Source organism: Pleurodeles waltl, chromosome 8 (genome assembly GCF_031143425.1).
Source record: "Pleurodeles waltl isolate 20211129_DDA chromosome 8, aPleWal1.hap1.20221129, whole genome shotgun sequence".
NCBI classification, from domain to species: Eukaryota; Metazoa; Chordata; class Amphibia; order Caudata; family Salamandridae; genus Pleurodeles; species Pleurodeles waltl.
The window spans coordinates 311497920-311525773 of record NC_090447.1 but is presented as its reverse complement, the minus strand read 5'-3'; the positions used below and the strand labels follow the sequence as shown (position 1 = coordinate 311525773).

At 41.2% G+C, this 27854-nt stretch overlaps 1 protein-coding gene across 1 annotated transcript in view; it reads right to left on the bottom strand.

The window, feature by feature from the left end:
• Positions 1-27854, bottom strand: part of TMPRSS7 (transmembrane serine protease 7) — a 694472-nt gene that overhangs the window by 577603 nt on the left and 89015 nt on the right. Inside the window, exons 6-7 of the mRNA XM_069203470.1 lie at positions 8741-8779; positions 5586-5814 (exon numbers count right to left, since the gene is read on the bottom strand). Of these exons, the coding sequence (XP_069059571.1) occupies positions 5586-5814; positions 8741-8779 (268 nt within the window). The remainder of the gene's footprint in view (positions 1-5585; positions 5815-8740; positions 8780-27854) is intronic.

Sequence of the window (27854 nt, the reverse complement as noted above, 5' to 3'; positions counted from 1 at the left end):
GAAATTGGAAATCAGTCCAAGTCAAGACACAGTTTTTTATCAATAATGAGCATATGGAGCCTGAAAGGAACTGATAATGGGATACCATAGCTGAGTGTAGAAGATAGTGGTGAACACAGTTTGCTCCCCGTTAGGTGTATGGGTGGTTGGTTGTTAAGCTTAATGTGAGAGACAATACTACTAAAACGCTTCCTTTGATTAAGTGTTCAAGCATATGTTTTTTATATTTTGTGGATGTGCTGAGTGAGAGACAGAGAGCAGTGAGCTACATGGGTGAAAAAGAGAAAGGAAGAAGCACTGGAGACTGGTGGCAGAGGTTAGGGAAGTTATTCACCAAAGTGTATTTAGAAGAAAATGGATTTAATTTCCTTTTCGAAGGAAGCCTAGCATGTTGTCATGAGTAGGGTTCAAGGAAGAGAGTTTCAGATCCTAGAAGCATTTCTGGGGAAGGGCTACTTCATACACCATTTAGACTTGAATTTTGGGGCTTAAGAAGGAGGGATTTTTAGTTTCTTAGTCAGGTGGGGGTGGAATTGTGAAGAAATCTGAGCTCTCCCAGCAGTTTTAAATTGTGCTCCTGCTTTGATTGGTTCCCATTGAAGAGTTAGAAAAACAGAAGAGATATGGTGACATTTCTTGTGTTAGACCCGGCAGCCTTTGCCTCTGAATCTTGTATGTTTGACTGTGTATTGGATTTCGTTTTTGCTGGTTTTGGTACTATGGGCACTTTACCACTGCTGATCAGTGCTAAACTGCAATTGCTCCATGTGTAATTTGTGACTATGATTGGTTATCAATGATTGGCATATTTGATTCACTAGTAAGTCCCTAGTATAGTGCACCCTGTATGCCCAGGGCCTGTAAATCAAATGCTACTGGTGGGTCTGCAGCACTGATTGTGCCACCCACATGAGTATCCCAGTAAACATGTCTCAGACCTGCCATTGCAGTGTCTGTGTTCAGCATTTTAAACTGCTGTGTTCACCTGGCAAGTGCACCCACTTGCCAGGCCCAAACCTTCCCTTTTAGTACATGTAAGACATCCCCACAGTAGGCTCAAGGTAGCCCAGTGGGCAATGTGCAGTGTATTTAAAAGGTAGGACATGTACTGGTGTGTTTTACATGTCCCGATTGTGAAATACTGCCAAATTAGGTTTTCACCATAGCAAGGCCTATCCCTCCCATAGGTTAAAATGGGGATTGCCTTGGAATATCTCTTAAGTGTAATTTCCCATTGGGAGTAGATAGAGACATAGAGTTTGGGGTCTCTGAACCCACAATTTAAAAATACATCTTTTAGTGAAGGTGGTTTTAAAATTGCATGTTTGAAAATGCCACTTTTAGAAAGTGGGCATTTACTTGCTTAACCATTCTGTGCCTCTGTCTGGCTGTGGAATACACGGCTGGGACAGGATGATAGTTGGGCTGGTTGCGAATTCACAGTTAAAGGGACCTGAGGTGTGTCCTGCATATCCTGATGGGTCTTCCTGGGCCAGAGAGGTGGGAGGAGCTGACACTTGCACCTGATTAGGGCTGTGTCTATCCTTACACAATGCAGTCTCCAAACCCCTAGAGTGTGTCTGGGACCAGGGCAGAAAAGGTAGGGTCTTGTGCACCACAAAGACTTTCCTTTGAAGTTTGCCTACTTCAAAACCAGAAATGAGTTTAAGTATTGGACCCCAAACCCCAGACCTTTAGAACACTTCTGGATTAAAAGAAGACCTGAAGAGCTGTGGGGAGAAGTACTGCCCCTTGCTATGTGTGCTTTGCTGTCTTGGCCTGCAGTTGCTGCTTCTGCTTTGGAGAGGACAAAGACTGGACTTTGCTGTGTATCTTGCTTGTGAAGTTTCTCCAAGGGCTTGGACTGAGCTTGCCTCCTGTTAAGAAGTCTCAGGGGCATCAAAGACTTCATCCACTAGCCTCTGGGTTCTCTTACCTAGGACCCTGACTTGTCAAGAGGTGCCCACTCTGGTTCCTGGGACCTTGGGAGTGAAGTCTGGCATACAACAAGAATAGCCAGGCACACCGCCTCCCGAACCTGCGCCGTTGCCCGATTCCGTGCCGCTGCCTGTACCCGAGGCTGTGGTCCCCGCTTAAGTGTGATGACCACGACCAACACCACAGGCTGATGCTGCCACAGTGCTTCTGAAGTCCTGCAACACTGTGAGCCCTGAGTGCTGTGTCACTGACTTCTTGTCACCCAACTCCACCAGGGTGCCTGTGGCCCTGGGGTATGACCCCGACCCCAAGCGGTTGCCCCATCGTGTCTTGACCTGCAGGACTCGTCGACTCCGCTGGATTGTAATGAATCAACAGCCTGCCGCCGATGCCGCCTCCCCTCTGCTGCCTCCATAAGGAACTGATGCCTCACCTCCCCTGCATAGCAGTAAGGAACCGACGCCTCACCTCCTGTTTAGCAGTACAGAACCGACCCCGCACTGGCTACAGCGATACCTCACCTTCCCGACTCGTGCCACGTCTTTGACTCTGCCTTGTTTCTAAGGTACTGTACCTGGGGTCAGTGCGACTTTGTGACTGGTGCTACACCCCCTCGGACTAGCATCGGACTGTTGGGGACAACTTGGTCACAATACTGTGATAGCACCAGTTGGAGCTATTGCGTTTCTAAGTACTTTATTGAGATTTAACCTTTAAAAATTCAAATCTTTGCTTGTGTATGTTGGATGTTTGTCGTTATGGTCTTGTTTTACTCAGATAAATAATGGCTATTTTTCTAAACTGGTGTGGTGTCCATTTGTAGTGTTTTTACTGTGTTACTGTCTGTGGGTACAAATACTTAACACATTGCCTCTGAGATAAGCCTGACTGCTCGTGCGAAGCTACCAACGGGGTGAGAAGGGATTATTTTAGGATTGTGGCTCCCTTACCCTGACTAGGGTGAGGGTCCATACTTGGACAGGGTGTAAACCGACTGTCATCTAGAGACCCTATTTCTAACATCTCATATTCTGATACATAGACTGTAGCTGCTCTGTGGATTATGGAGGAGAGCGGGCACGCTTTAGATTCCACGGATAACAACGTTCTATTAATGAGGCATCAGTCAGCCTGCGCTTCTTGCCACTTATCATAGATTTTTATTAGTTAAATGTTGACAGCTTACACTTTACAAAACCCTAGCACATATTCTTAGCAGTTGCTAACCATTACATTATTTGTCACCACAAATATGGTCACAAAGTATCTGTGAGTAAGTTTGCAAATGGCAAGAGATAGGGGACGCCCATTTGCCTCTTTTTTTACGTTGCAATTAGCAAATGGTCCTAATTTAGGCTTTCTTATTCATAGTTGCAATTACACTAAAAACACTGTAATGAGAGGTGGTTTCAAACTGTGCATTTGCAAAGCCAGTTACACTAACTTTATCAATATAATGTCTTTTGAAAATTAATCTGGTGACTTTTACACCGTAACAGAAATTTAGGTGTGTCTTAAAGGAGACTTTCAATGGAAAGATCGTAAAGAAAATTGCCAAGTGGTGCCAGGTTAGGTGTACAAATGTACTGTCTTCTGTGTGTTTTAGGGATAATGGCTGCTGCACAAGAAAGTAACCCAGATATAACCAACGCCTTCCATAGTTCTGTAGCATGTTCTTTTTTCATTCACAACATAACTAATGCGCTCCTCGAGATGGGAGTTTTCTCTTTGCACTCAAGGTACATTTCTAGGCTATTTCAGGATGGGACAACCATACTGAATATGCAGACTCAGACAGAATGGGCATACTTGGGAATGTCATCAGAGGGGCCATCTTAATTAGAATGACCCGACCTTGCACCATTTTCACAAAAACGATTGTTTTTACAAGAAGAGAGACTACAGCATTTCAACGATTGGTAAAATCACTTTCTCACACAAACTAAATGAAGTAGCAACCGAGTAAGAAGGCTTTCAGGACATCTGCAAATCTTTGGCGCATGCTCCATAACTTCCACTCTCTCAGAGTGATCCTAAATTTGCTGCAATGTCATGATGTAAACACTATTTAGGACACAGTATGTATGTCAGATGATATTTCAATAAACAATATTCTGATATACAACGTTTAGTAAACTTTTCTAAAAGGATTAGACTAGCTACCTCTTTTGCAAACCCATACCCTGCAAATCCTTATATTTCTGTTAGTGACACTGCGTACGTGTCTTTCAGTCTCTTCTTACAGCTGGTCTAATTCAAAACATTTGTCTCCAAGGAACATTTCCTGCCCAAACGATCATCCATTGTGGTCAGAAATGTAAAGATATATTTATTGAAGAGGATTTAAGAACAATAGGGGGAGCTATGGTAAAGTAAATGGGTTGGATTAACCTGGGGTACAGGATCAGCGTAGCACTGGTGTGACCCTGTGTGACACCCTTGTTGGCACCCCCAAAGGCTTCCTTCTCAACTGATTCTAGCACTGCCAACCTCCAACAGTGCCCCTCACCTCTCCATAGCCTTCTCAAATGTATTTTATTTGGTTCACCAGAGTTACCTTGACATGTTCAGTGTTGCTTGGAAATCGCTGGACACACAAGGAACCTTACAGCAGGTGCTTTTAAAGCCATAAAATATTTCAAAATGCACTGCCCTTCGTGCTTAACACCGGACGCATTGCCCTAAAGCCAGCCTTGCTGGGGTACTTTCGTCTTAGTGAATGACACCGTATAAGCGACCTGACATTGCATCTCTTCTTGGTTATTCTCAGTCACAATTATAGATTTTTGACACAGAAATTGCAGACTTGCACAATAACCCCAGTAGAGGTCACAATGCAACAGGTAAACAAGGTTTGGCTTGCGCAGTTCACGTTGTGTTAGTGGTTCTCCTCGGTCCCTGTTTTGCAAAACCAAATAAAGAGCACAAGCCCCACGAACAAAACAAAACTCCCAAAATGCACCCTTGATTCTGTTTCAATTGCAGACTGGGTTAAGATTGCTTTTACAGCCCAATTCCAGTCTGTGAGCTAATTGAAAAAATGCTGCATGTCACCTTTTCAGGATTTCAGCATTTTTTTTGTTTTGGTCTATCTCTCTATCTCTAGATGTAGACTTTAAATTGTCCAATCTAGCGGTCACATTACGCAGAAATACTGGTTATGTCCTAATGGCACCCCAGTGCTTAATTTGTGCTTGTTGTTTCCGGTGCTGAGCACCGGCATTTATTTATGGGGGCTGGTACTTATTTTTCTGTGTCAAGCATTTACTGCGAGCAAAAGACACATACGGGAAAGACGTAGGAAGAGAAAAACGGAAACGCGTCACAATGGGAGAAAGCAGAAAGGGGCAGGTGTGAGCTGAAGGGGCAGGGAGTGTCTGTAAATGGATTAAAGAGCCCCGAGGTGGCTTCAGGATTACGCTGCCTCAGTATTCGGTGCTCGCACATTTAATTGCAGATGCCGCGTGTTTAAGAGGAGGGAGCTTTACGCATCAGCACGTTTTTATTTATAAATTGAGCACTCTGTCACCCACATCTGGCCTGAATGTATGAGGTGTAAGAAAGATTTGACAACATGTTTTTGTTTTAAAATTGATTATATCTCAAAACATAAATAAGCTTAAACATTCACAAACAAGTGTTCATACCTGTACAGAATCTTGCTTTTGATTGGCACCAGTGAGTCAAAAATAGTTAGTGACTCGGTTACACAGTTATCAGCTTCAATCTGAATAGAGCTCAATGATAATCGAATTACGTGGCCAAGTAAAGCAATCAGTTTAATGTGGCAAATTGCTTGTTTTGAAGACTCGGATATGTCCAGAGGGAACTGATGACCAGGCCTATCAGCATACACGTCATATATACAACTGGAATCTGTAAAAATAACAGAGATGGGATGTTAATGAATTAAGCAATATTATGGCCAATATAGAGGGGGCTGGCCAACAAAATATATAAACAATAAGATATGTGTTGAAGCTCGGTGATATTGTAAATTATCATTCCAGTTCAAGAAGAAAAACAATCCACTAAGACAGTGCTTCCAACACTGTGGGTTGCAGCAAGTGGTGAGTATTGAGCCACTTTTTGTTGGGTTGAGACATTCCAAAAAATAAATAAGGGTGCCTTTCAATTCTGGGCTTATCTTGTCACATATGCTGCACTTCAAAGACAGAGCTCTAATGTCATACCATGTCTTCTGTCAAATTGCTGCTTATTTTTAATATGGGGCTGGTATTTACAAACGCCTACCACATTTCAGTCATAGAAAGAAAAGTAAAGTGAATACTGTGACAGTCTTGCTGGGGTTCAGGGTAAGTGAAAGGAAAGGCTGTAGGATGCCAGTTTATGTAACATACAAAAAATGTAAATACCGGTACATGAACTGTACACATTTAGCAGTTAGGAAAGGTAAAATGAGCACATTCGCTTTTTGTAATTCTAAAGTGTGATGAAAACAAATATTCAAAAAGGGTCAGAACAAATCAAGACTTGGTACTTTGGGATGCACAATGATAAATATGCACTGAAGCCCAATTTCTACACATTATCGTTTGTGTGCAAAAAACCTTTATCAGTAAAACTATATGTCTTTGCAAATTTAGTGATCATTTCAATGGAAAGTATGCTGTTTGTAAATGACAGTGTACTAAAACATTATGCTTTAATTACATTTAATATTTAAAAAGATCACCCACAGCATGTCTATAAAAGCTAATTGGGTGGCAAACATTTGTCATTCACATTAGGTTGTAGATCTAAAATGTTTGAGAAGCGCTGTACTAGGTCCTTAAGATTTATGGTCCCGAGATGTTTTCCATTCATATCAAACATCTGGTCAAGTAAAAAAACAACAAAAGCAGTCTAGAGCCTAAAGAGTTGCACCCATGAAGACCTCCTTTTCACTGTGTGCATCATTAGCAGGGCACTAATATGTTGTACTCGTTGCTGCCACTAGCTACACTAAGTGGTGAATGGCTGAATTTCTGAATTGCCACTGTGGTCCAGTGATGTATGTAATTTAAGAATGTATAAATGCTTAATTTGTGGACAATTTAAGTACTGTTGGTATTATGCTCAGCAGGTCAGTGTGAGGACTAGGTGCCAACATTGTTTATGTTTTTGCAAACGGCATTTGAGCGGCGATGTGTGTTAATGATATGCAAGGTGTGAGTGCCTGTTTGTGTCTCACACCTCACTTTTGGTGGGTTGTATGACAGACCCACACATGCCATTACCGCAGATACCTTTACAACGCAACCATTACCACACATATGCCTTTACCACACATATATCTTTACCACACATGCCTTTACAATGAGAATGTAAGTATTTCGCAGGTAAGTAAAATTTCCCCCCAAAAATGTGCCTGTAATTCTTGTTGCGCATAGGGAAGTTTTGGGGTGATCCCTTAAGCTGGGGCTGAGAAAAAAGGGGGGGGGGGGGGGTCAAAAAAAGTGCATTTCCCATAATAATTCCCATAAGAGTTTGGAACATGACTGCAGCCCAAACTGCTTGATGGAATTACACTAAATTTGTCAGAAAGCTAGATTTTGTTCTGCAGATTGTGCTGTTTGTTATTTGGTGTATATCCATTAAGTAGTTTTTGTGATGTTAAAGGGAAAATAAATGTGTATATCTAGGGCTGCGGTTCCTTTGATATGTTTTTGTGATTATCGTTGCAAATTCATGAAAGCGTTCGACAATGGGAATACTGTGATTGGCTGGCTGCAACCTGAGCAGAAAGTTGTGGCCACCATTTTAGGAAACGGGACACTATCCGTAGGGGTTAAAATTAAAATCAAAAGTACTATAAGGGGTCAGGGTAGAGGTACCCTGATCCCATGGCTGGAATACAGGGTCTTTGAGGAACCTCTGATGTGTAAAGTATTTTTAAAAACAATTTGAATTGGAAATGTGTGGGGCTCACGGAGCACAGACCTAGCACATCTGTGTGGTCATCTTGCCAGCTCACGCCCCTATATGTGGTAGATATAAGGCTGGTGAGGGTGCTAGCATATGGAGTACTTGAGAACTTTTTTTATTATTAGGTTGATGGGTGGGGGAGACAGGGGTAGATTTCTTTGTGCTGTTGATGTGGTGCTTGATTGTGTTTTTTGTTGTTGTACAAACAAGGGTCTAGCTTAATTATTGCATTCTAGCTATTATGTACATAAATATCGCTCTACTGAAGGCAATAATAGAAACCCTACAACAAATGAGACAATATTTAGGACAAGATATGTATGTTAAAGTTAATTTCTGTGTACAATATTCTGACATACAACCGCAAGAGTAGATTACGCAATCCTTGAAAGTTCTCGGTTCAAGCCCAGTGGAGTTACTAATCTACAGTAAAATCCAATGTATTATACACTCAGCAAAAAGGAGCACAGGTCTGGATTACCTGCCTGTGAAACATTACATACCTACCTGATAGATGCACACAATCCTGCTCACTTGGTTCAGGCAGTACCTAGAAGTAGCTAAAAGTTGGGGCCTCAGGCCTCCACCTAGGTGCAAAACCAAGGTATGTGCATTTCAAGAAACCTTTTAATACAAACACGTTTAGAGGCTCATTCAACCAAAGGTCTGATTCAGGACATTCCGAAAAGGGAACACTTCTAAACAATAGAAAGGCATAAATCAAGAGTTATATGTTAGACTATAATAAGTTGGTATGAGTGTGCAGCAGGCCTAACTAGAATTATACTATGGTACATTTTAGAATATAGCAGAATGGGATAAGAATGCATCAGAGCTAAACAAAAATAGTAAAATATTTACAAAAATAAATTACCTGATCGGGTTGTGGAAGTATAGTCTGACCGAAGTCCTGCTGTATTAAAAATAAAGTAACAAATTGTTTAAAATACATATTTTCAAAAGCACAAATGTTACAACTCATGATGTTTGTTAGAAAATCCACTTTATTGTGTGCTCATCCCACAGTTTTAATTTCATGGGTCTAGATTTGTGGCATTTTAGATCTCAGAACAGAAAGAGAATATGGAACACCTCTCACCTGATGTTCTGTATCACTAAAGCACAGTGGCTGATATGAAATAAAATATAACGGCCCATTGTGAAATGCATAAGAAAGTAAAATGATGCAAAAGAGCAAACAAGTAATACTGCAACACTGCAGACAAAGCTGAAGTGGTAACAAGCCAAACTAAAACTTTATGACACACCTAAGTGAATATCTGGCTTTAAGTAAGTCAGCTGTACAATATTCTTTCGAGCCTACAAGGCACTGTTGCAGAATGGTCAGGAAGAAAACATGGAAAAAATGGTAACATACATTTTTCTGCAAGAGAATGGATAACATAGGGCAATCATTTGATCTGTTCTGGCAATCTGGCATTGACAAAGTATGCCTTTCTTTAACCCCTTCACTGTCAGGCTTTTTCCCGCTCAGGTGCAAGGCCTTTTTTTGGCTATTTGGGGCATTTCGTGCTTAGGCCCTCATAACTTTTTGTTCACATAAGATACCCATGCCAAATTTGCGTCCTTTTTTTTCAACATTATAGGGATTCTAGAGGTACCCAGAGTTTGTGGGTTCCCCTAGAGGAGATCAAGATATTATCCAAAATCGAGCGAAAAGTTCATTTTTTTTTAAAATGGGAAAAAAGGGCTGCAGAAGAAGACTTGTGTTTTTTTTCCCTGAAAATGGCATCAGCAAAAAGTTTGTAGTGATAAAATCGCCATCTTCCCAGATTTCAGGAACAGGCAGACTTGAATCAGAAAACCACATTTTTCCACAAATTTTGGCATTTTACTGGGACATACCCCATTTTTACTATTTTTTGTGCTTTTAGCTTCCTTCCAGTTAGTGACAGAAATAGGCATGAAACCAATGCTGGATCCCAGACAGCTAAACATTTCTAAAAAGCAGACAAAATTCTGAATTCGGAAAGGGGTCATTTGAGTTGGCCCTACAAGGTTTTCCTATAGAAAATAACAGCTGAAATAAAAGAAATATTGAAATTGAGGTAAAACAACAGCCATGTTTCTCCACGTTTTACTCTGTGACTTTTTCCTGCAATGTAAAATTTTCAAAAGCAATATACTGTTACATCTGCTGGACTCTTCTGGTTGCGTGGATAAATAGGGCTTGTAGGATCATCAAGAACTATAGATACACAGAGCCAATAAAGGAGCTGCACCTTGCAATGGGTTTTCATTGTATTCCTGGTATACAGCAATTCATTTGATGAAATATAAAGAGTGAAAAATGGGTATCACGGAAACCTTTGTATTTCCAAACTGAGCACAAGATAAGGTGTTGAGAAGCAGAGGTTATTTGCACATCTCGAAACTCTGGGTTCCCCATACTAGCATTTGAATTACAGGGCATTTCTCAAATAGAAGTCTTTTTGAAACACTGTCTTACATTTGGAAGGAAAAAATGGGGAGAAAGACAAGGAGCAATTACACTTGTTCTGCTATTCTGTGTTCTCCCAAGTCTCCCGATAAAAATGGTACCTCACTTGTGTGGGTAGGCCTAATGCCCGCGACAGGAAACACAGCATGGACACATCACATTTTTACATTGAAATCTGATGTGTTTTTTTGGAAAGTGCCTAGCTGTGGATTTTGGCCTCCAGCTTAGCAGGCTCCTCAGGAAACCTACCAAACATGTGCATTTTTTAAAACTAGACACCTAGGGGAATCCAAGATGGGTTGACCTGTGGGGCTCTCACCAGGTTCTGTTAACCCAAATCCTTTGCAAACCTCAAAAGTTGGCAAAAAAAACCTATTTTTCCTCATATTTTGGTGACAGAAAGTCCTGGAATCTGAGAGGAGCCACAAATTTCCTACCACCCAGCATTCCCCCAAGTCTTCCGATAAAAATTGTGCCTCGTTTGTGTGGGTAGGCCTAGTGCCCGCAAGAGGAAATCCCCCGAAACACAACATGGACACATCACAGTTTCCCTAAGAAAAAATGCCAGTTTTTTGCAAAGTGCCTAGTTGTGGATTTTGGCCTCTAGCTCAGACGGCACTAAGGAAACCTACCAAACCAGTGCATTTTTTAAAACTAAACACTTGTGGGAATCCAAGATGAGGTGACTTGTGGGGCTCTCACTATCCAGAATCCTTTGCACACCTCACAATTTGGCAAAACACTTTTTCCTTACATTTCGGTTATAGAAAGTTCTGGAATCTGAGAGGAGCCACAAATTTCCTTCTAGCCAGCAATCCTCCAAGTCTCCCAATAAAAATAGTACCTCACTTGTGTGGGAGGGCCTAGTGCCCGCAACAGAAAATGCCCCAAAACACAACGTGGACACATCACATTTTCCCAAAGAAAATTGACCTTTTTTTGCAAAGTGCCTAACTGTGGATTTTGGCCTGTAGTTCAGCCGGCACCTAGGAAAACCTAGCAACCCTGGACTTATGAAAACTAGACACCAAGGGGAACCCAGGATGGGGTAACGTATGGTGCTCTCATCAGGTTCTGTTACCCAGAATCCTTAGCAAACCTCAAAATTTGGCAAAAAAACACTTTTTCCTCATATTTCGGTGCTGCAAAGTTCTGGAATCTGAGGGGAGCCACAAACTTCTGTTTACCCAGTGTTTCCCCCAGGTCTCCTGATAAAAAAGGTACCTCCCCTGTGTGGGTAGGCCTAGTGCCCGCAACAGGAAATGCCCCAAAATACTATGTGGACACATCAAAATTATCAAATACAAAACTACCTGTTTTTGTGGGGGGCACCTGCGGTTTTGGTCCTGGGCTCAGCAGCCATCTAGGGAAACCTACCAAAACCAAACCTTTCTGAAACCTAAACACGCAAGGGAGTCCAGGAAGGTGTGACTTGCGTGGATCCCCCAGTGTTTCCTTACCCAGAATCCTCAGCCAACCTCAAATTTAGCACAAAAAAAACACGTTTCCCATATTTCTGTGTGGGATCACCGACCGGAAGAAATTTCCTACCATCCAACGTTCCCCTCAGTCTCGAAGGTAAAAAAGATACCTCACTTGCATAGGTGGGTCAAGTGCCTGTGACAGGGAAGAGCCAAAAACATGTTGAAAATGAGGAGGAACCAAAGCGGGTCCAAAAGGGCAAAAAAACGTTTTTAGGCTTACAAGTGAGGAAGAATTTTTATTGGTATAGATGCAACAATGCTGGGTGGTAGGGATTTTGTGGATTCCTGCGGAGTCCGGAAGGTTCCATCACAAAAATGTGTGGAAAAATGTGTGATTTCAAGCAAAGTTGGAGGTTTGCAGGGCATTGCGGGTAAGAAAATTGTGCGGGGTGCATGTGAAGCACAGTACCTTGGACTCACCCAGATGTTTAGTTTTCAGATATGTCTAGGTCTCGTAGATTTTTCTACATGGCAGCGTCCCAAAGTCCAAAAAGTGCACCCATCACTATTCCAAGTGGGACGATTTTGAGAGTTAGAGAAGCTCTCATGGCCCAAATGTAAAACCAAAACCCAAAATAATGAAATGTCCTCTTGCTTGCCGTAGGATAACATGTTTTAGTGTGCGGGGGGAGAGCTGAAAGACTGTTACCCCCTTCAGTTGGGTTGGGGGAATAACCATGCCCATTCTGGTTGGTAGCCACCACCCCACTATTTTTTTTTTTTTTTAATTCCCTGGCATCTAGTAGGCTTTCTGCCCCCCTGGGGAGTGGATCATGGGTATTTGTCCCATCTGCCCACCAGTGCCCTGAACAACTTTTCCCCCATTTATTTAAAAAAAATATCTTCCCAGGTCTCTGGTGGGCTTTCTGTCCCCCTTGGGGGCACATGGGCCTTTCAAAAATAGGCCAATCTGCCCCCAAAGGGGGCAGAAATGGCCAACAGTAATGTGCCCACATGGGGAGCGACCCTTGCCCAAGGGGCTTCCCCCCCAAACAAAACACAAACACACCAATCCCTGGTGCCTAAGTGGTTTCTACCCCCGGGGGGGCAGATCGGCCTAATAGAAATAGGCCAATCTGCCCCCAAGGGGGGCAGAAATGAGCTAAAATAAATTTGCCCCACAGGGGAATTACCCTTGCCTAAGGGGTCCCTTCCCTTGAGTGAAATTGGCGCCAAAAAAAAAATCCCTGGTCCCTAGTGGTTTCTGCCCCCTTGGGGGCAGATCAGCCTAATTAAAATCCCTGGTGTCTAGTGGTTTCTGCCCCCCTTGGGGGCAGATTGGCCTAATAAAAATAGGCTGATCTGCTCCCTAAAGACAATTACCCCCCCCCCCCCGGGGAGCGACCTTTGCCTAAGGGATCGCTCCCCACATGTGAAAAAACAGTAAACAAAAAAAAAGATCCCTGGCGAGATCGGCCTAATAACAATAGGCCGATTTGCCGCCAGGGGGGGTAGAAAAGGCCTTAAAAAAATTGCCCCCCTAGGGAGCGACCCATTTTCAAGGAGTCGCTCCCCTTATAAGTATAAATAGAAAACAACAAACTCCCTGGTGTCTAGTGGGCATTTCTGCTGCCCGATCTTGAAGCGATCGGGCAGCAGAAACGCTCAGAGAGACATCAAAGGAAAGGAAAGGCCTTTCCTTTCCTTTGATGCCTCGCCCGCCCCCAGCAAGTGATCAGAAGAGAAATGCTTTTGCATTTCTCTTCGGATCCAGCGCGGTGGGGGCGGGCTCTGATGAGGTCAGCGTGCGATCACGCGCTGATGTCATCAGATGTCACTGGGGAGATCGGGGTGGAAGGGGAAGCGATTCCCCTTCCATCTCTGCCCATGGGAGGGGGTGCTTGGTCATCAGGGGGAGCGCTAGTGCTTGCCCCGATGGCCCATAGCAGGACATAACATTTACGTCCTCGACACCCGAGCAGTGCAAACAAGGACATAACTGTTGTATCCTGGGCACCCAAGGGGTTAAAAAAAACAACTGTTTGTATTCTGTGTTACGAACTATCTACAAAGTGGATCCGTACACTATTTTACTAGGGATTAAAAATCTAATTCAGTGGTGAACTTGGACTTATACCATAAATTTTACAAAAACTCTTGAAGTCTTAAATTCAGTTTTTCCTAAATAGGAGTTAAAATAATTTGTCCAGCCAAGAATTAATATACTTAGATGTTTCCATTGCCCAGAACACTGGTAAATTGTGTGAGGTAATTGCCTAATTAGGATGCAAGGTTCCTGTTGTGGCACACCATCAACAGAAACAGGAAACAGTACCGGATTTAAGAAAGGTGCTGCTACTGCCAGTGCAGCACCACTTTCTTGCGCCCCTTAGCACCCCCCTATCACCACCATGTGCGTGCCATATCTAGGACACAGCGCACTATGGCGGTAATTAGGGAATTAGTGTCATCATTTTTTACGCTAGTTCGGCACTTTGCAGGATTAGCGTGAAGAATGTTGACGCTAATCCTGCAAAGCCCATTGAGGCCCATTGTGAACATTTATGTGCCTCCTTTTAATACATGCTCTGAGAAGGTGTAAAAAGTGCAGAAAAAATGTATGCAAAGGAATCTCTTCGATTCCTTTGCACCATTTCTTCGCTCCCCCCCAATGGGGGGATGCCCCCCTTGAATTCATGATGTCTGGCACAAGTATAATGTAGCGCAAAGCATTACAAAATGGTACAATGCATGCATAGTGCCACTTTGTAACTTTGGCACTGTGATTTTGGCCTCGTTTGGCCACACTAGGGTAAACAAAGCGACCCTAATGTGAGACAAGGACGCGCTAGGGGTTCTTAAATCAGCCCCTTAGTGATATAGAGTTTGGGAGAGGTGGGGCATCTGCAATAAAATGTGAACGTCCAGTTAACCAAACTCCAAGCTCGGCCATCTAATTTAAAATTACCGCAAAGCATCTGGATTTCAGTTATCCTTCAACTGCAGACTCCAAGTTTTGGCATTTTATTAGTGAAAAACACATCATTGTGCAGAGCAGTTGAACCAAACAGTGCAAGTGAATTAGACCACCTAATTTAGAGGTGGATTTCTTACTACCCTGTGTGGTATTACAGCAGGAAAGCAGAGGTCTCAGCCTCTGCTGACATGTTGCTGAGTGGTCCAACCACCATAGTCTAAATGATCTTCTTAAATGTAGACACCAACGGTAATTCCTGCTTTGCAGTTGTTGTTAGAGAGGGGAGAAGATCTGGGAAGCTATCTCACACAAAGGCAGATATTATTCTCACTTACAATTTAAAGGAAGGTGATAGCAGTGATGGGACTTTAGAGACCGTCTTTCCATGAATATACTGGCACCTCATTTGAGGAGTGCACTCCAAAAATGGGGGTGGAGGGGTGCAATAGATGGGTATCTTGCTTTACTGGCCTTCTCTTTGATGGGGTGAAGAATATGGGCCTTATTACGACCTTGACGGAGGGGTTTTCCTCCATCACAAATAGGGCGGATATCCTATCCGCCGTATTATGATCCCATTATATTCAATGGAGATCATAATAGGGCAGACAGGATATCTGGCACATTTGTGATGGAGGAAACCTCTTCACCGTGGTCATAATAAGGCCCTATGTCTGAGTAGTGTGGGGTGCCCAAATGGTAGGAAAGCCAGCCAACCAAATGAGCTTCCCTTCTGCCTTCTGAAAAACCCAGGAATGGTGCCTCTTAGACCAGATTCTGCCAGAAAATGAAGGAAGTGCTGTCAAATATAGGTAGCTGCATCAAATTCTGAAGGAATAGGTTTAGGGACACCACTCAAACTTATTCTTACCCCTATAAATTAGGGACCACAGGGAAATCACAGTGCTTCTAAAACCTGGGAAGACTAGAAGACACTGCAGATGTGTAAGAAATTGCCTCTTTTTGCATGAATGCTCCCATTTTTTCAGGAATGTTGTAGCAGTTATTCTGACTTTGTGCACTGAGAATCTGCTAACATGCTTAGTGAGTATGCTGTGACCCCTAAAACATGTACAAATTGGCTGTTCTCTTAATTGGCATGTTTAAATTACCTATAAGTCTCTAGTATGTGTCACAAAGTGTATCCATTACCTGTAAGCTAGATGTCACATGCGCACTGTAGCACTACTACCACCAATAGAGTGTCAATGCAAACCATAACTGCAGGCCTACCACTGTAATCTGACTGTTCAATTTTAAAACTGCAAATATTACCTGCAAAAAGAGCCACTGTTGACAGGCCTAGAGATTAATGTCACCCCTAAGTAGGCCTTAAATGCCCATAATGCAGGGTGTATATACATGTATATATATATATATATATATATATATATATATATATATATATATACATATATATATCTACATATGTATGATAAATCCTTCAGCAATGCAACACCAAAAGAAAAAGCCACACTCAGCGTGTCTTCATCTTTTCAAAAAGCTTTTATTCGACTTGGCTACGCGTTTCAACCCGAAACGGTCTTCATCATGGCCTAATTTGAAAACTTGTGCCCAATCCACCGTAAACATATGAACACTGTCTTAAACAAACTTAGAAAAAATACATATATACTCTCTCCACCTTTTTAATCACCCACATACATAATTTGTGCAATAGCTTTTCAGTCCTAAAAAAAGAAGAAAAATCTCAGTATAATATATCTTCCTTCAAAATCAATAATCAAATGACAAAGAATTTCTAATATTTCTCAAAAATATATATATGTATACATATGTATACATATCCCACAAGATATGGTTCTTTTTATAATATCAACATTAATTAATTTAGATATTTAAGCTTCCTTTAAAAAATACAGGCCTAGTGGCCATACCTTTTATTTTATACATATCATGATGAATCACTTTGTCAATATCATATTACTCATGGCACTTTGCCACTTAGCGTTATTTCAGTTACAGATCACTCCACAATTTCTTTTGTAAATATCTGACCTTAAATAATGCATCAGCCATATAAAATAAGAGAAATAAACAGAAAAGAAAAAAGGCTAAGACAAAAGAAAAAGGAAAACACCCTAACTCCAAATAAAGTGAAACCTAGAATGCACAATTTCCACTTTTCATTGTATGTGATTCAGTGTAAGCGTATAAAAAGTTCAATAAGGGAAAAACTTCTTTTGATATAAAACTGGAAACTCCAAATGAACAAAATAAGAAAAGGAGACAAAAAAGGGAGAAAAAGAAGCAAAATAAGAATAAAAACACAGTAACAGTAGCACAAAGAATAACAGAAGTGGTATCTGGTTGGCATCAATGCCTTCCAGCGGACTGTGGACTTTATCAGCTTTGAGTTTTCCCTGCCTTTGTTGGCAACTTCACAAGCCCTCATCCTCCATCAATCACTGTCAAAGCGGTTGATTTCATATCCAGCCTGCAGCCTTTCCCCTTGAAGACTCTCCCTTTTCTAACAGGGACAAACCTGACCAGTTGCACCTGACCCACGCTCCATTGTGGTCAACCTTAAACCTTAACCTTGTATAGGTCTAGTGTGACCAGTTGCTCTCAACTGGCACCTTACGCTTTTTGACACTTTTTTATTTAAATCTTTGAAATGTATATCAAAAGTTACCATTTTTGGATATTTATCAGTTCAATGTCATTTTAATTGCTACATTATTCTCTGCCTGTATACATTAAAGTGGGATTTTTATTGTGCTGTATTTTCAACTTTTTAACTGTTTGAATGCTTCTAAATGCTTTACATATTTTAAGTTAAGCCCATCTGCTATGTGCCACAGCAACCAGGTGTTGAGCTCAGGTTTAAATGACTGAAAACTTTACTGGAACTAACAAGAAGAGTGACATTATTACCACCCACCCCAACTTAAAATCCACTTTCTCACAGAATGGCATGCTCCTCCGATCTGGTGAAGTACTTAGTCATCCTCATGAATCTAAGAGCTGATCGCCTTTCTTAGAACCAGAGAAGCTGATCTCATAGAGGTGAAGAAAATGACAAAGAACATTTTTCAATACCAACAAACAGTCCAGTGGGAATGAACGTTGGCTGTAGCCCTTGCCGATGGAAGTAGTTGTGGAGCCTCTCTACTACTGCAGTATGTGGCTTGGTACTCTAGATTATGTTTTTTTATTATTCAAGGACTTTGAGCATGACAGGGAAAACATTTCAGCTGTTGTGTAGTTGGAAAGTTGAACATTTTCAGCTGCCAGAAGATTAGGACAAGGGACAGAGGCACTGGAGAAAGGTGCACTCATGTGACACATGTGGTAAATTAGGAATAAGGTATCTGAAATTGTCAAGATTCGCTTAGACGTGGCTCTCAGCCATGCCCATCTAAAGAATTCTGTGCTTCAAAAAAGGGACCAAATCTAAAGTGGCTAACCCAATGATGACAAGAACATGGCAATTACTGTTTTAAAGTTTGTCCTGCTTGGAGCTTCTGATGTCAAAATTTAATGTTTCAGCAGGACTTCAGAATTGAGGTAGATGGCCTCATTAAGCTCACCTTGTTCGCAACATTTTGCACTGCCCCACTGGAAAATGTTGATATCCATCTCACAGAAGGTAAAGACCGGGTGAGACACTAGGGTCCATATTTATACAATTTTTGCGTCTCATTTGTGTAATTTTTTGACGCAAAAGCGGTGCAAACTTACAAAATACAATTCTATTTTGTAAGTTTGCACTGCTTTTGCGTCAAAAAATGATGCAAATGCGGCACAAAAAAAGTATACATTTGGGCCCAGGTGTGAGAGAACAGGGCTGATTGCAGAGGCCCCCTAACTTTTTGCTCCAATTTTTCACTTTTTGCTGGTGTTTTCCTGACTCTGATGGTGCCCTGGGTACTGCTAACCAGTCCCAGGGCCTGTGCTCTGTGTAAAATCAGTATGCAAATTAGGCTAATTATAATTGGCTTAGTCAACCTACCTATAAGTCCCTAGTTTATGGTGGGCATGTAGGTTTAGGGAGCCCAGCATAGGTGGTGCACACTTAGGTGCGTGCTGCTGAGGTGCCCAGTGTCATTTTAAAGTCAGGGCTGCCTTGCTGGCTGCTTTTAAATACGTTACATGCAAATTCGACTTTGGAATTAAAAGTAGTTTCAAAGTCTTAAATATCTTATTTTTACATATAAGTCACTCCTAAGGTGTGCCCTATGTGCCCCTAGGGCTGGGTGCCATGTAACTATAAACAGGGACCTTATACAAATAGTTTGGCGAGGAAATACCTGGTGAGGTAAAAAAGCCAAATTTGTTTTTCCCTCATTGTAGTGTATGGCCCCCATAGGTTAGAATGGGAAGACTTTATTTTAATTTTAAGAGTCCCCTTAAGTAATAGATACCACACGTTTGGTATCAAATTAATTGTTATAATAAATCCCACAACTTCCAGTTGTTGGATTTAATATAACTTGTTCAGGTAAAGAGTTTTAAACTTTACCTGAAAAGTTGCCAACTTCAGCCCTGCACTGTTTTTGCTGCTTTGCTCTGATTGGCCAGCTTCTGGTAGCCTGGCCAGGCTGCCTTCATGAGGTGTGAAGTGGCCTGGCTCAACACAAAGAGGTGTGCCTGGGGGAGGAGATCTCCCCTCAGCAGATGAGGAAGCATGAAGGGGGGAGGGCTGCCAAACTGGTCTTCAAAGGCAGGGAAGGACATTTGGAGCAACCCCAGATAATTAGGCGCCCTCTTGCTTAGATTAGGAGAGGGGTGTGTTTAGGATTTTTAGCCACACCAGTGGGTGGGTTCAGCCAGATGTAACCTCCAAAAATCACTTTCAGCCAGGATGGATTTTTGAGGAATTTTGCTCCCTGGGATTGATTTTTGCCACACTTCTCAGGAAGTGGTCATCACAGGGGGGAGGACCCTGCCCCTGATTGGAGAACCAGACCTCCCTGTTTTTCACCCAGGAGCAAGGACAAATCTGGCAGACCTGCACCCACACCTCAGATCCCTATCAGATTCCAACAAGGAAGAACTACAGGAAAAGAAGGACTGCCCTGCTGGACCCCTGACCTGCACCTGGACACTGCACTCTGGAGGACTGCACCAGCTGCACACTTGAGCCTCACCACTAAAAGGACTTTACCTGTCTTCTAGTACTTCAAGAAGGGACTCTGTGTTTGCTACAGGTACAAAGGAGCTGCCCAGAGTCCCCTGCATTAAGTCCTACAAGCAGAGCCCAGCTGACCAGCATCCAGTGGCCATTTGAGGATTCTGACCAGGTGCATTCTGGGAATTGTAGACCCAACGCTCAAGGAGCAACTCAGAGCTTCTGGAACCTTGGATCAAGTTGTGGATACTTCAAGGACCCAAAAAGGACCTCTGGAAGAAAATCCAGACGTTTGGAGACGTTTGGAGCAACTCCATAAGTTGAAGAAGTGCATTGTGGGAGTTGTAGTCTCAGCCCCCAAGAAGCAAACCAGAGCCTCTGAACCCTTGGCTGGTGCTGTGGACCACTTTCCTGAATCAAGCAACACTTCTGAAAGTAAGTGTGACAGTGTTACCTCGTGGGTGGCCTGAATTCTGGACTTTGTTCCTTTCCAGTGTGACCTTTTTTTTTAACACTTTGAGCACTAGTTGCTTCTATGCGCTAGAAAGCATTAATTGTTATAAATTAATATCTCCGGTTCCCCTTATCCGATTTTATTCGTTTTGGTGTCATTTTAAAGATAAAAATACAATCTATTTTTATAAAGTGATTGGATTTTTAAACTGTTTCCTGTGTTTTATTTAATTACTGTTTTGTGACATTTGAATGCTTTACACTTTGTTTCCTAAGTTCAGCCTTGTCGCTCGTTGCAAAGCTACCAAGGGTTGAGCTAGGTTTAAGTTACTGAGACCTAACTGGACCTAAGTGGAGGTTAGTGGCCTATTGCTAAGTGTAGGTACTTACCTGCACTTACCAGTAACCCACTTTCAAACACCAGGCCTCACCAGAACCTCGCTCTAAGGTGGCCAAAGTGACAAAGCACATTGGAGCCGGTCATCTGAACCCCATAGCCTTACATTGACATTTGCCATTGGTTAATAGGGACAATTTATATAATTTCTTTAAATTATATCCCCATGATCACCTTTAGCATTTGCTGTTGTTTCTCTGCTGTTTTTAGACGTGTTTTTATATTTAAATTTACTTTTTTCTAAATTGTTTTATTTCTTAACTTTAAATTATTTTGGTGCTGCTGAATGCTAGACAAGTTCTTCTTTGAGTAAAGACTATATCTTGAGCCCATCTCTAACGAGCAAGCCCATGTTGTTATTTTCTAGTAACTAAGGATCAGGTGTATTAAGGGACAGGTTGAAAAAGGGGTTGCAGATTATGCACTAATATTTCGCAGCATGTCTCTGATTTTGTGATGTGACCTATGTATTAATAGGTCTTGTCACAAAATATCCACTCATTGGGGATCAAAGAACTATATGTCTTGGGCTGATTGATATTCATTAGGCAGGTCTGTGATTATCTAAAAAAACACAGGATGGTGCCCTGCAATAAATAGGATGGTGCTATCTCCGAGTTTGCATTTCCAAATGGGAATTTTTTAAAACAACTTTTGTTCTGTGGAGGAACCAGACCTGCTTTAAAAAAAAGCTATTCCCTGGACCACTTCCTACTCCCTTGCTGCAAGGGTGTCCACAGAGGACATCTTCCCTTTCATGAATCCCTTACATTCTTCTTTGACAAGCTGATAAATTATTACAATTGGGGTCACAGACCATTTATCCATGGCTCACAATGGATACGTGGGTCACAATAAGCAGGAGTCCACCTCTTCATGACCCATTCTAACTACGATTCTGTAGGGGCTACTAAAGCCATGTTGCCAGTCTGAGGATCTCTCCAGCTCAGAAAATAGATTGAGTAAATACCCAAAATCCATTTTGTGAATTTGCAATTGCAAACAAAAGTTGAATATCTGGCCCTAAATTAGTTAATTTTGCGGGATTTTTACCTTCTAAGTTACCAACACAGTTCCCTTCATTGTTTAATTAATTCACATGTCAAAATTGCTCATTTATTATAGGTGCAGTTCTTTTTGTGACCATATCTAAATAGTTTACTAGTAAAGTAAGGAGTCTGTTCCCTTTCCCATATGGGAATACATAGAAATGGAGGATATTTTTGTGTTCACTCGCCCATATGGAAATATATAGAAATGGAGGATATTTTTGTGTCTATGAATGGGAGGAGAAAGATTTACAACATTCCATATGTTCTTTATATTTTGTTACATTTCTCAGTTTATGAGCCTTTTCTTATGTATCTATTTGTAAGAGGCCATGTTATATAATGTGCAGTAGGAAAACTGCTGATAGCAGTTAGAAATTACTGCTCTCAGAGTTGCGTGCGCACAGAAAACAAGATGGCCACCTCCTGATAATTCCCAGTGATGCCCGCATTAATCAATGAATTATATAAATTTTCCAGGCTACCTTTACCTGTAATTGGTGGCATAGGTAAATGTCTGTAACCCATGCTTCCGGGGAGACCAAAATTTAAGCTTTGCATGCAGATTTGAAGGCATTTCTCTCCTTGATCCTTCCACTGAACTATCCTGTGAAGTGCTGCTGAAGTTTCCTGTCAGGAGGGAGGAGTCATTTTCAGGAAGGGGTGTGGCTGAGGCTTAAACCACTCCCACAGCTGGTTTTAGCTGCTGCACAGTCTACAATTGGGGTGATTTTCTTGTATACCTTTTTTTTTCTTCCTTTAAAGTACATTTTAAGTCATTTTGAGAAATATACCGAATAGATATTAATATGGAATAGAAGAATGAGCATGTTATAAATAAACATACACAAACAAATTCTCCTCTGCCAATCAAGTAAAAAATTGTGGATTCTAATGAGCCCTCCTTATCCACTTTTTTGGAGGAATTACAAGCAGTACGCTCTATTATAGATAATATTGTGTTAGAAATTAAAAATATTCACAAATACATGGCTAGTGTCTCAATGAAAGTCTCTGACAATGCAATACAAATTCAAGATAGGCAAAAATTGATAGTGTGATGCTATTACTGAATAAATTGGACCCATGAATACTCTATTAGTTGACTGAGAAAATCGTAATAGACAGTATAACCTGCGCATCTTTAATTTACAAGAAGATGTTAAAGGCAAAGACAGGAGGAAATATTTGGAAACCTTTCTGCATGGTCTTTTACATTTAAAATTTCCAGAAAATGGGAAATTGAGACAGGCACATGGAATTCTTTCTCCTCATAATCCAAGCAATGCTAAACCACGTCAAGTCATCTTTAAAGTTATGCTTCATCATCATTTAATACTGATCTGGGAAAGCGGCAACAAAGATTCCAACTTTTATAGTCAATGTTAATAACATTTTTATACATCAAGACTTTGCCAATGAAGCTAATAAAATTAAAAAATAAATCACTGAACTTCGACCAAGACTAAGAAGCTGTGCTTTTCAATATGGCCTTTTTGATCTATCTATTATGAGGATCTGGAAAGATGGTTTCTCTAAATCTTTTCAACATCCTGATGATCTCTGTGCATTTTTAGATCCATGGAGACGAATGACACTACTACTTAATTCCTATGTTTAATTTTTTTTATATTTAGCCTTTTCCTATTTTCTCTATGAGGGCATTGTTTTGACAGGTCAATGTTTCACATGCATGTGTGCGATTCTGAATTACTATTTTTGTTTCCATGTTGTCCTTGGTCCTTCCTTTTTCTCCTTCCATCTACTTTCAGAGATATGTTTCAGTTATATAAGCTGTTTTTTTCCTTCTTTTTTGCCTGTCTTTTGCCTTTTATGAATATGGATAATGTTAATAGAGTTAAAGTTGTTTCTTTTAATGTTAAAGGTTTACGACAACCTCCTAAATGTACTAAAGTTTTAGATTTAGCAAGACATAAAGTAGATACATGCTTACTGCAGGAACCTCATAAATATGATACATATCTATCAAATATGAACAAAAATGGTTTGTTAATTGTTAGACCTGACAGCCTTAGGATGGTCACCCCTAACTTTTTGCCTGCCTCCCTCCATCTTTTTGACACTGCTTTTGCTGGCTTTAGGACTCTGTACACGTTACCACTGCTAATCAGTGCTAAAGTGCATATGCTCTTTCCCTAAAACATGGTAACATTGGTTCACACCCAATTGGCATATTTGGTATACTTGTAAGTCCCTAGTAAAGTGCACTACATGTGCTCAGGGCCTTTAGACTGAATGCTACTAGTGGGCCTTCAGCACTGGTTGTGCCACCCACTTAAGTAGCCCCATAACCATGTCTCAGGCCTGTAATTGTAAGGCCTGTGTGTGCAGTTTCACTGCCACTTTGACTTGGAATTTAAAAGTACTTGTCAAGCCTTAAACACCCGTTATTCTACATATATGCCACCTCTAAGGTAGGCCCTAGGTAACCCATAGGGCATGGTGCAGTGTAGGTAAAAGGAAGGACATGTAGATGTGAGTTTTATATCTCCTGGTAGTGGAAAACTCCTAAATTCATTTTCCTGCTCCTTTCATAGGCTAACATTAGGGCTACCCTCATATACAGTCTGAGTGGTAGATTCTGATTAGAAAGGAGTAGACAGGTCATATTTAGTATGGCCAGAGTGGTAATACAAAATCCTGCTGACTGGTGAGGTTGGATTTTATATTTCCATTTTACAAATGCCACTTCTAGAAAGTGAGCATTTCTCTGCACTTAAAATCCTTCTGTGCCTTACAGCCTGTCTCCAATCCACATCAGGGTTGGGCTGGTTGACAGCTCCCTTGTGCATGTCACACAGACAACCACAAACACAGGATGCTCAGTCACACCTGCACACATCTGCATTCTGAATGGGTCTTCCTGGGCTGGAAGGGTGGAGGGCCTGGCACTTACATTTCAAAGGACAGTGGCCTTCCCTCACACAAAGTACTGCCAAACTCCCTACTGGGACCCTGGCAGACAGGGTTGTACTGAAAGGGGTGCCTTGTGCACTTCAAAACCACTCTTTAAAGTCTCCCCCCACTTCAAAGGCACTTTTGGGTATATAAACTGGGTCCCCGACCCTACCAACTCAGACTCTTCCTGGCAAAGACACGCTGAACCAGAACCTGCTGCCTGGCTGCCCAAAGGACTCACCTGGACTGCCTTGCTGTGAAGGACTGCTGCCTTGCTGTTGCCCTGCTACCTTGGCGGCTTCTGACTCTTCTGGGAAGTGCTCTTCAAGGGCTTGGATTGAGCTTGCCTCATGTTCCCTGAAGTCTCAGAACCACAAAGACTTAATCTCTGCAAAGAACTCCTTGTGCAGAGAAAATCGACGCACAGCCTGCCGGAATCGACGGTGAGAAAATCAGCAGTGAGAAAATCACTGCATCACGACCAGAACGGCCCTGCCCGGCTCCCTGAGTGGAGATCGACGCAGCACCAGTGTTGCCACCAGAACTTTGACGCACAGCCCCCGTAATCAACGCATCGCCAAGCCGAAACGACGCAGCCCGACTTCCTGCAAGAGGAATCGACGCAGCGCCAGCCATGCGACAGAAACTCAACCGCATCACCAAATGGATCTATGCAACAGCTGTGACTTCATCCCGCATACCCAGGATTTCCACGCATCGTCCCTTGGCGTCAAAAGACAACACATCGCAAGGAGAATTCATGCCTGCGTGTCAGAAATTGATGCAAAATCCTTGCCGCATGGAAAAGAATTGACACAGCGTCTGTGTACGCCCGGGAATCCGATGTACAACTACCCTTTTCAACGCATCTCCTCCTCTGCGGTCTTCGTACATGTGATTTTGACGCAAACCAGATACTTTGTGCTTGCATGAGACAATTGTTGCTTTTAAAGACTCAAAACTCATCTTATCATTGCCAAAGTGATACTTCAACTTGTATTTATCAAATCTCGATCAGTTGGACCTTAATTCACTCAGAAAAATATTCTATATTTTTCTAAACATGTGTGGTGTAATTTTGTGGTATTTTCACTGTGTTATTGCATGATTTATTGCACAAATACTTTAAACATTGCCTTCTAAGTTAGGCCTAACTGCTCAGCGCCAAACTACCAGGGGGTGGGCACAGGATAATTTGGACTGTGTGTGACTTACCCTGACTACAGTGATGGTCCTTGCTTGGACAGGGAACCATAGACCCCATTTCTAACAATAATATTATTTCTTCTCCTGCAGTTAACAAAAAGAATTGTGTTGCTCTTACTTTTGCAAAAAACCTACATCTTCAAATACTAAGCAAATGTTCTGATATAGATGGTCATTATCTTATAGTGAAAATTAAAATTGATACTACCATTTTTCACTTAATAATGTATATGGTTCACCAAATTATGATCCTCATTTTTTATCTCTCTTTATCTCTGAAGTGCTCAAACTAGGTAAAGGTCCACTTATCATTGGAGGTGACTTTAACTGAACATGTGACCCTTTATGGTATCTCCCAAACTCTTTTTTCACTTTTAAATCTTGTTTTAGATCTATCCAATTGGTAGATATTTAGTGTTTCACCCAAAGGAGTAACAGTTTATATTTTTCACTAATCCTCATAATTCCTATTCTCAAAAAGATTATTTATTAATATCCTGGTAACTAATCATTTTCTGATCCTATAATTCACAATATCGATATTTCTGATCATGCACTTATTTCAGGTGTTCTACAACTTATCTCCACTCAACAATCCCCCTTTTGATGGTGCCTGAATACAAATATTGTCGGTAAGGACAAAAATAAATCAAAACTATTGTCACCAATACATGATTATTTTTCTTTTAATCCAGAAGGATCTACTTCATGTGTAAATCGCTGGGATGAATTTAAGGGATATGTCAGAGGGGTAACCATATCAATTATGGCACATGATAACACACCTTTTAACTCTAAACTTAAAGAATTACATAAACAAGTAGCAAAGCATGAGCGTCTTTTTATTATGTCTAACGGTAATAAATACAAAATGCATTTACAAAAATTTCTGGATGAATTAAACTCCCTTTTAAGCACAAGAGCCTGCATACAAATTTCAAATAATAAGGCAACATTTTATTTCAGTGCTAATAGATCCAGAAGACTTTTGGCAAATTATCTCTGTATTAAAAACGATACAGTCCAGATTAATGCAATTCATGGTTTAAATGGTAAAACTCCATTATCTCACAAAGAAATAGTCAATGTGTTTTTTTTTAATTACTTTTCAGATTTATAGGATCATCCTCCAGCTACGGATCCATTTACCATTGATAATGTTTTGCAACTTACCTAAAATGTCCCAATCATTGAGAGATAAATTGGATATATCAATTTCTTTGGAATAAATTACATTATGTATGAAATCACTTAAATCGCCAGGTCCAGATGGCATACCTGCTGAATTGTATAATTAATGTTCTCCTTGCTGTCTGCCTCATTTTCTTAAACTTTTTACCCAATTTAGCATTTCTGGATCAACGTCAGGATCCCTTACTGAGGCTTTGATTACAGTGCTCTCAAAACCTAACTGAGATCCCACTATTGTTTTGAATTATAACCCTTTATCTTTAAATTCATCAAAATTGTAAACTCTATGCAAAAATACTTGCAACCAGGTTGGCTTCTGTGCATGGTACTATCATTCACATTGATCAATCTGGTTTCATGAAACAAATGTTTTTGACAAAGTACATTGCCAATATCTATTTTGTACCTTATCGGCATTCAATTTTGGTAATTCCTTATTCTCATGATGTCAGCACTCTATTCGTTTCCTTTTTAGAGGCACCAGTCAAGGTTGTCTCTTCTCACCTTTACTTTTTCTCCTAGCTACTGTACATTTACTCATTGCCATCAGAAACTGTATGGAAATTGAAGGCATTATAATTACTGATGTTGCTATAAAAACCTCAGCATATGCTGATGATGTATTACTGTATGTTAGTAATCTTGATTTTTCTATTCCTCCTCTATTAAATCTAATTCAAACATGCACTCAGATTTCAGGTTATACTTTAAACACTACTAAGACAGAATTTTGTCCTTTGAAATGATCATTGTACCTCAGATAGGCTACCCAACAATGGGCAAAAGAAAAAACTTAATTATCTTAGTATCCTATCT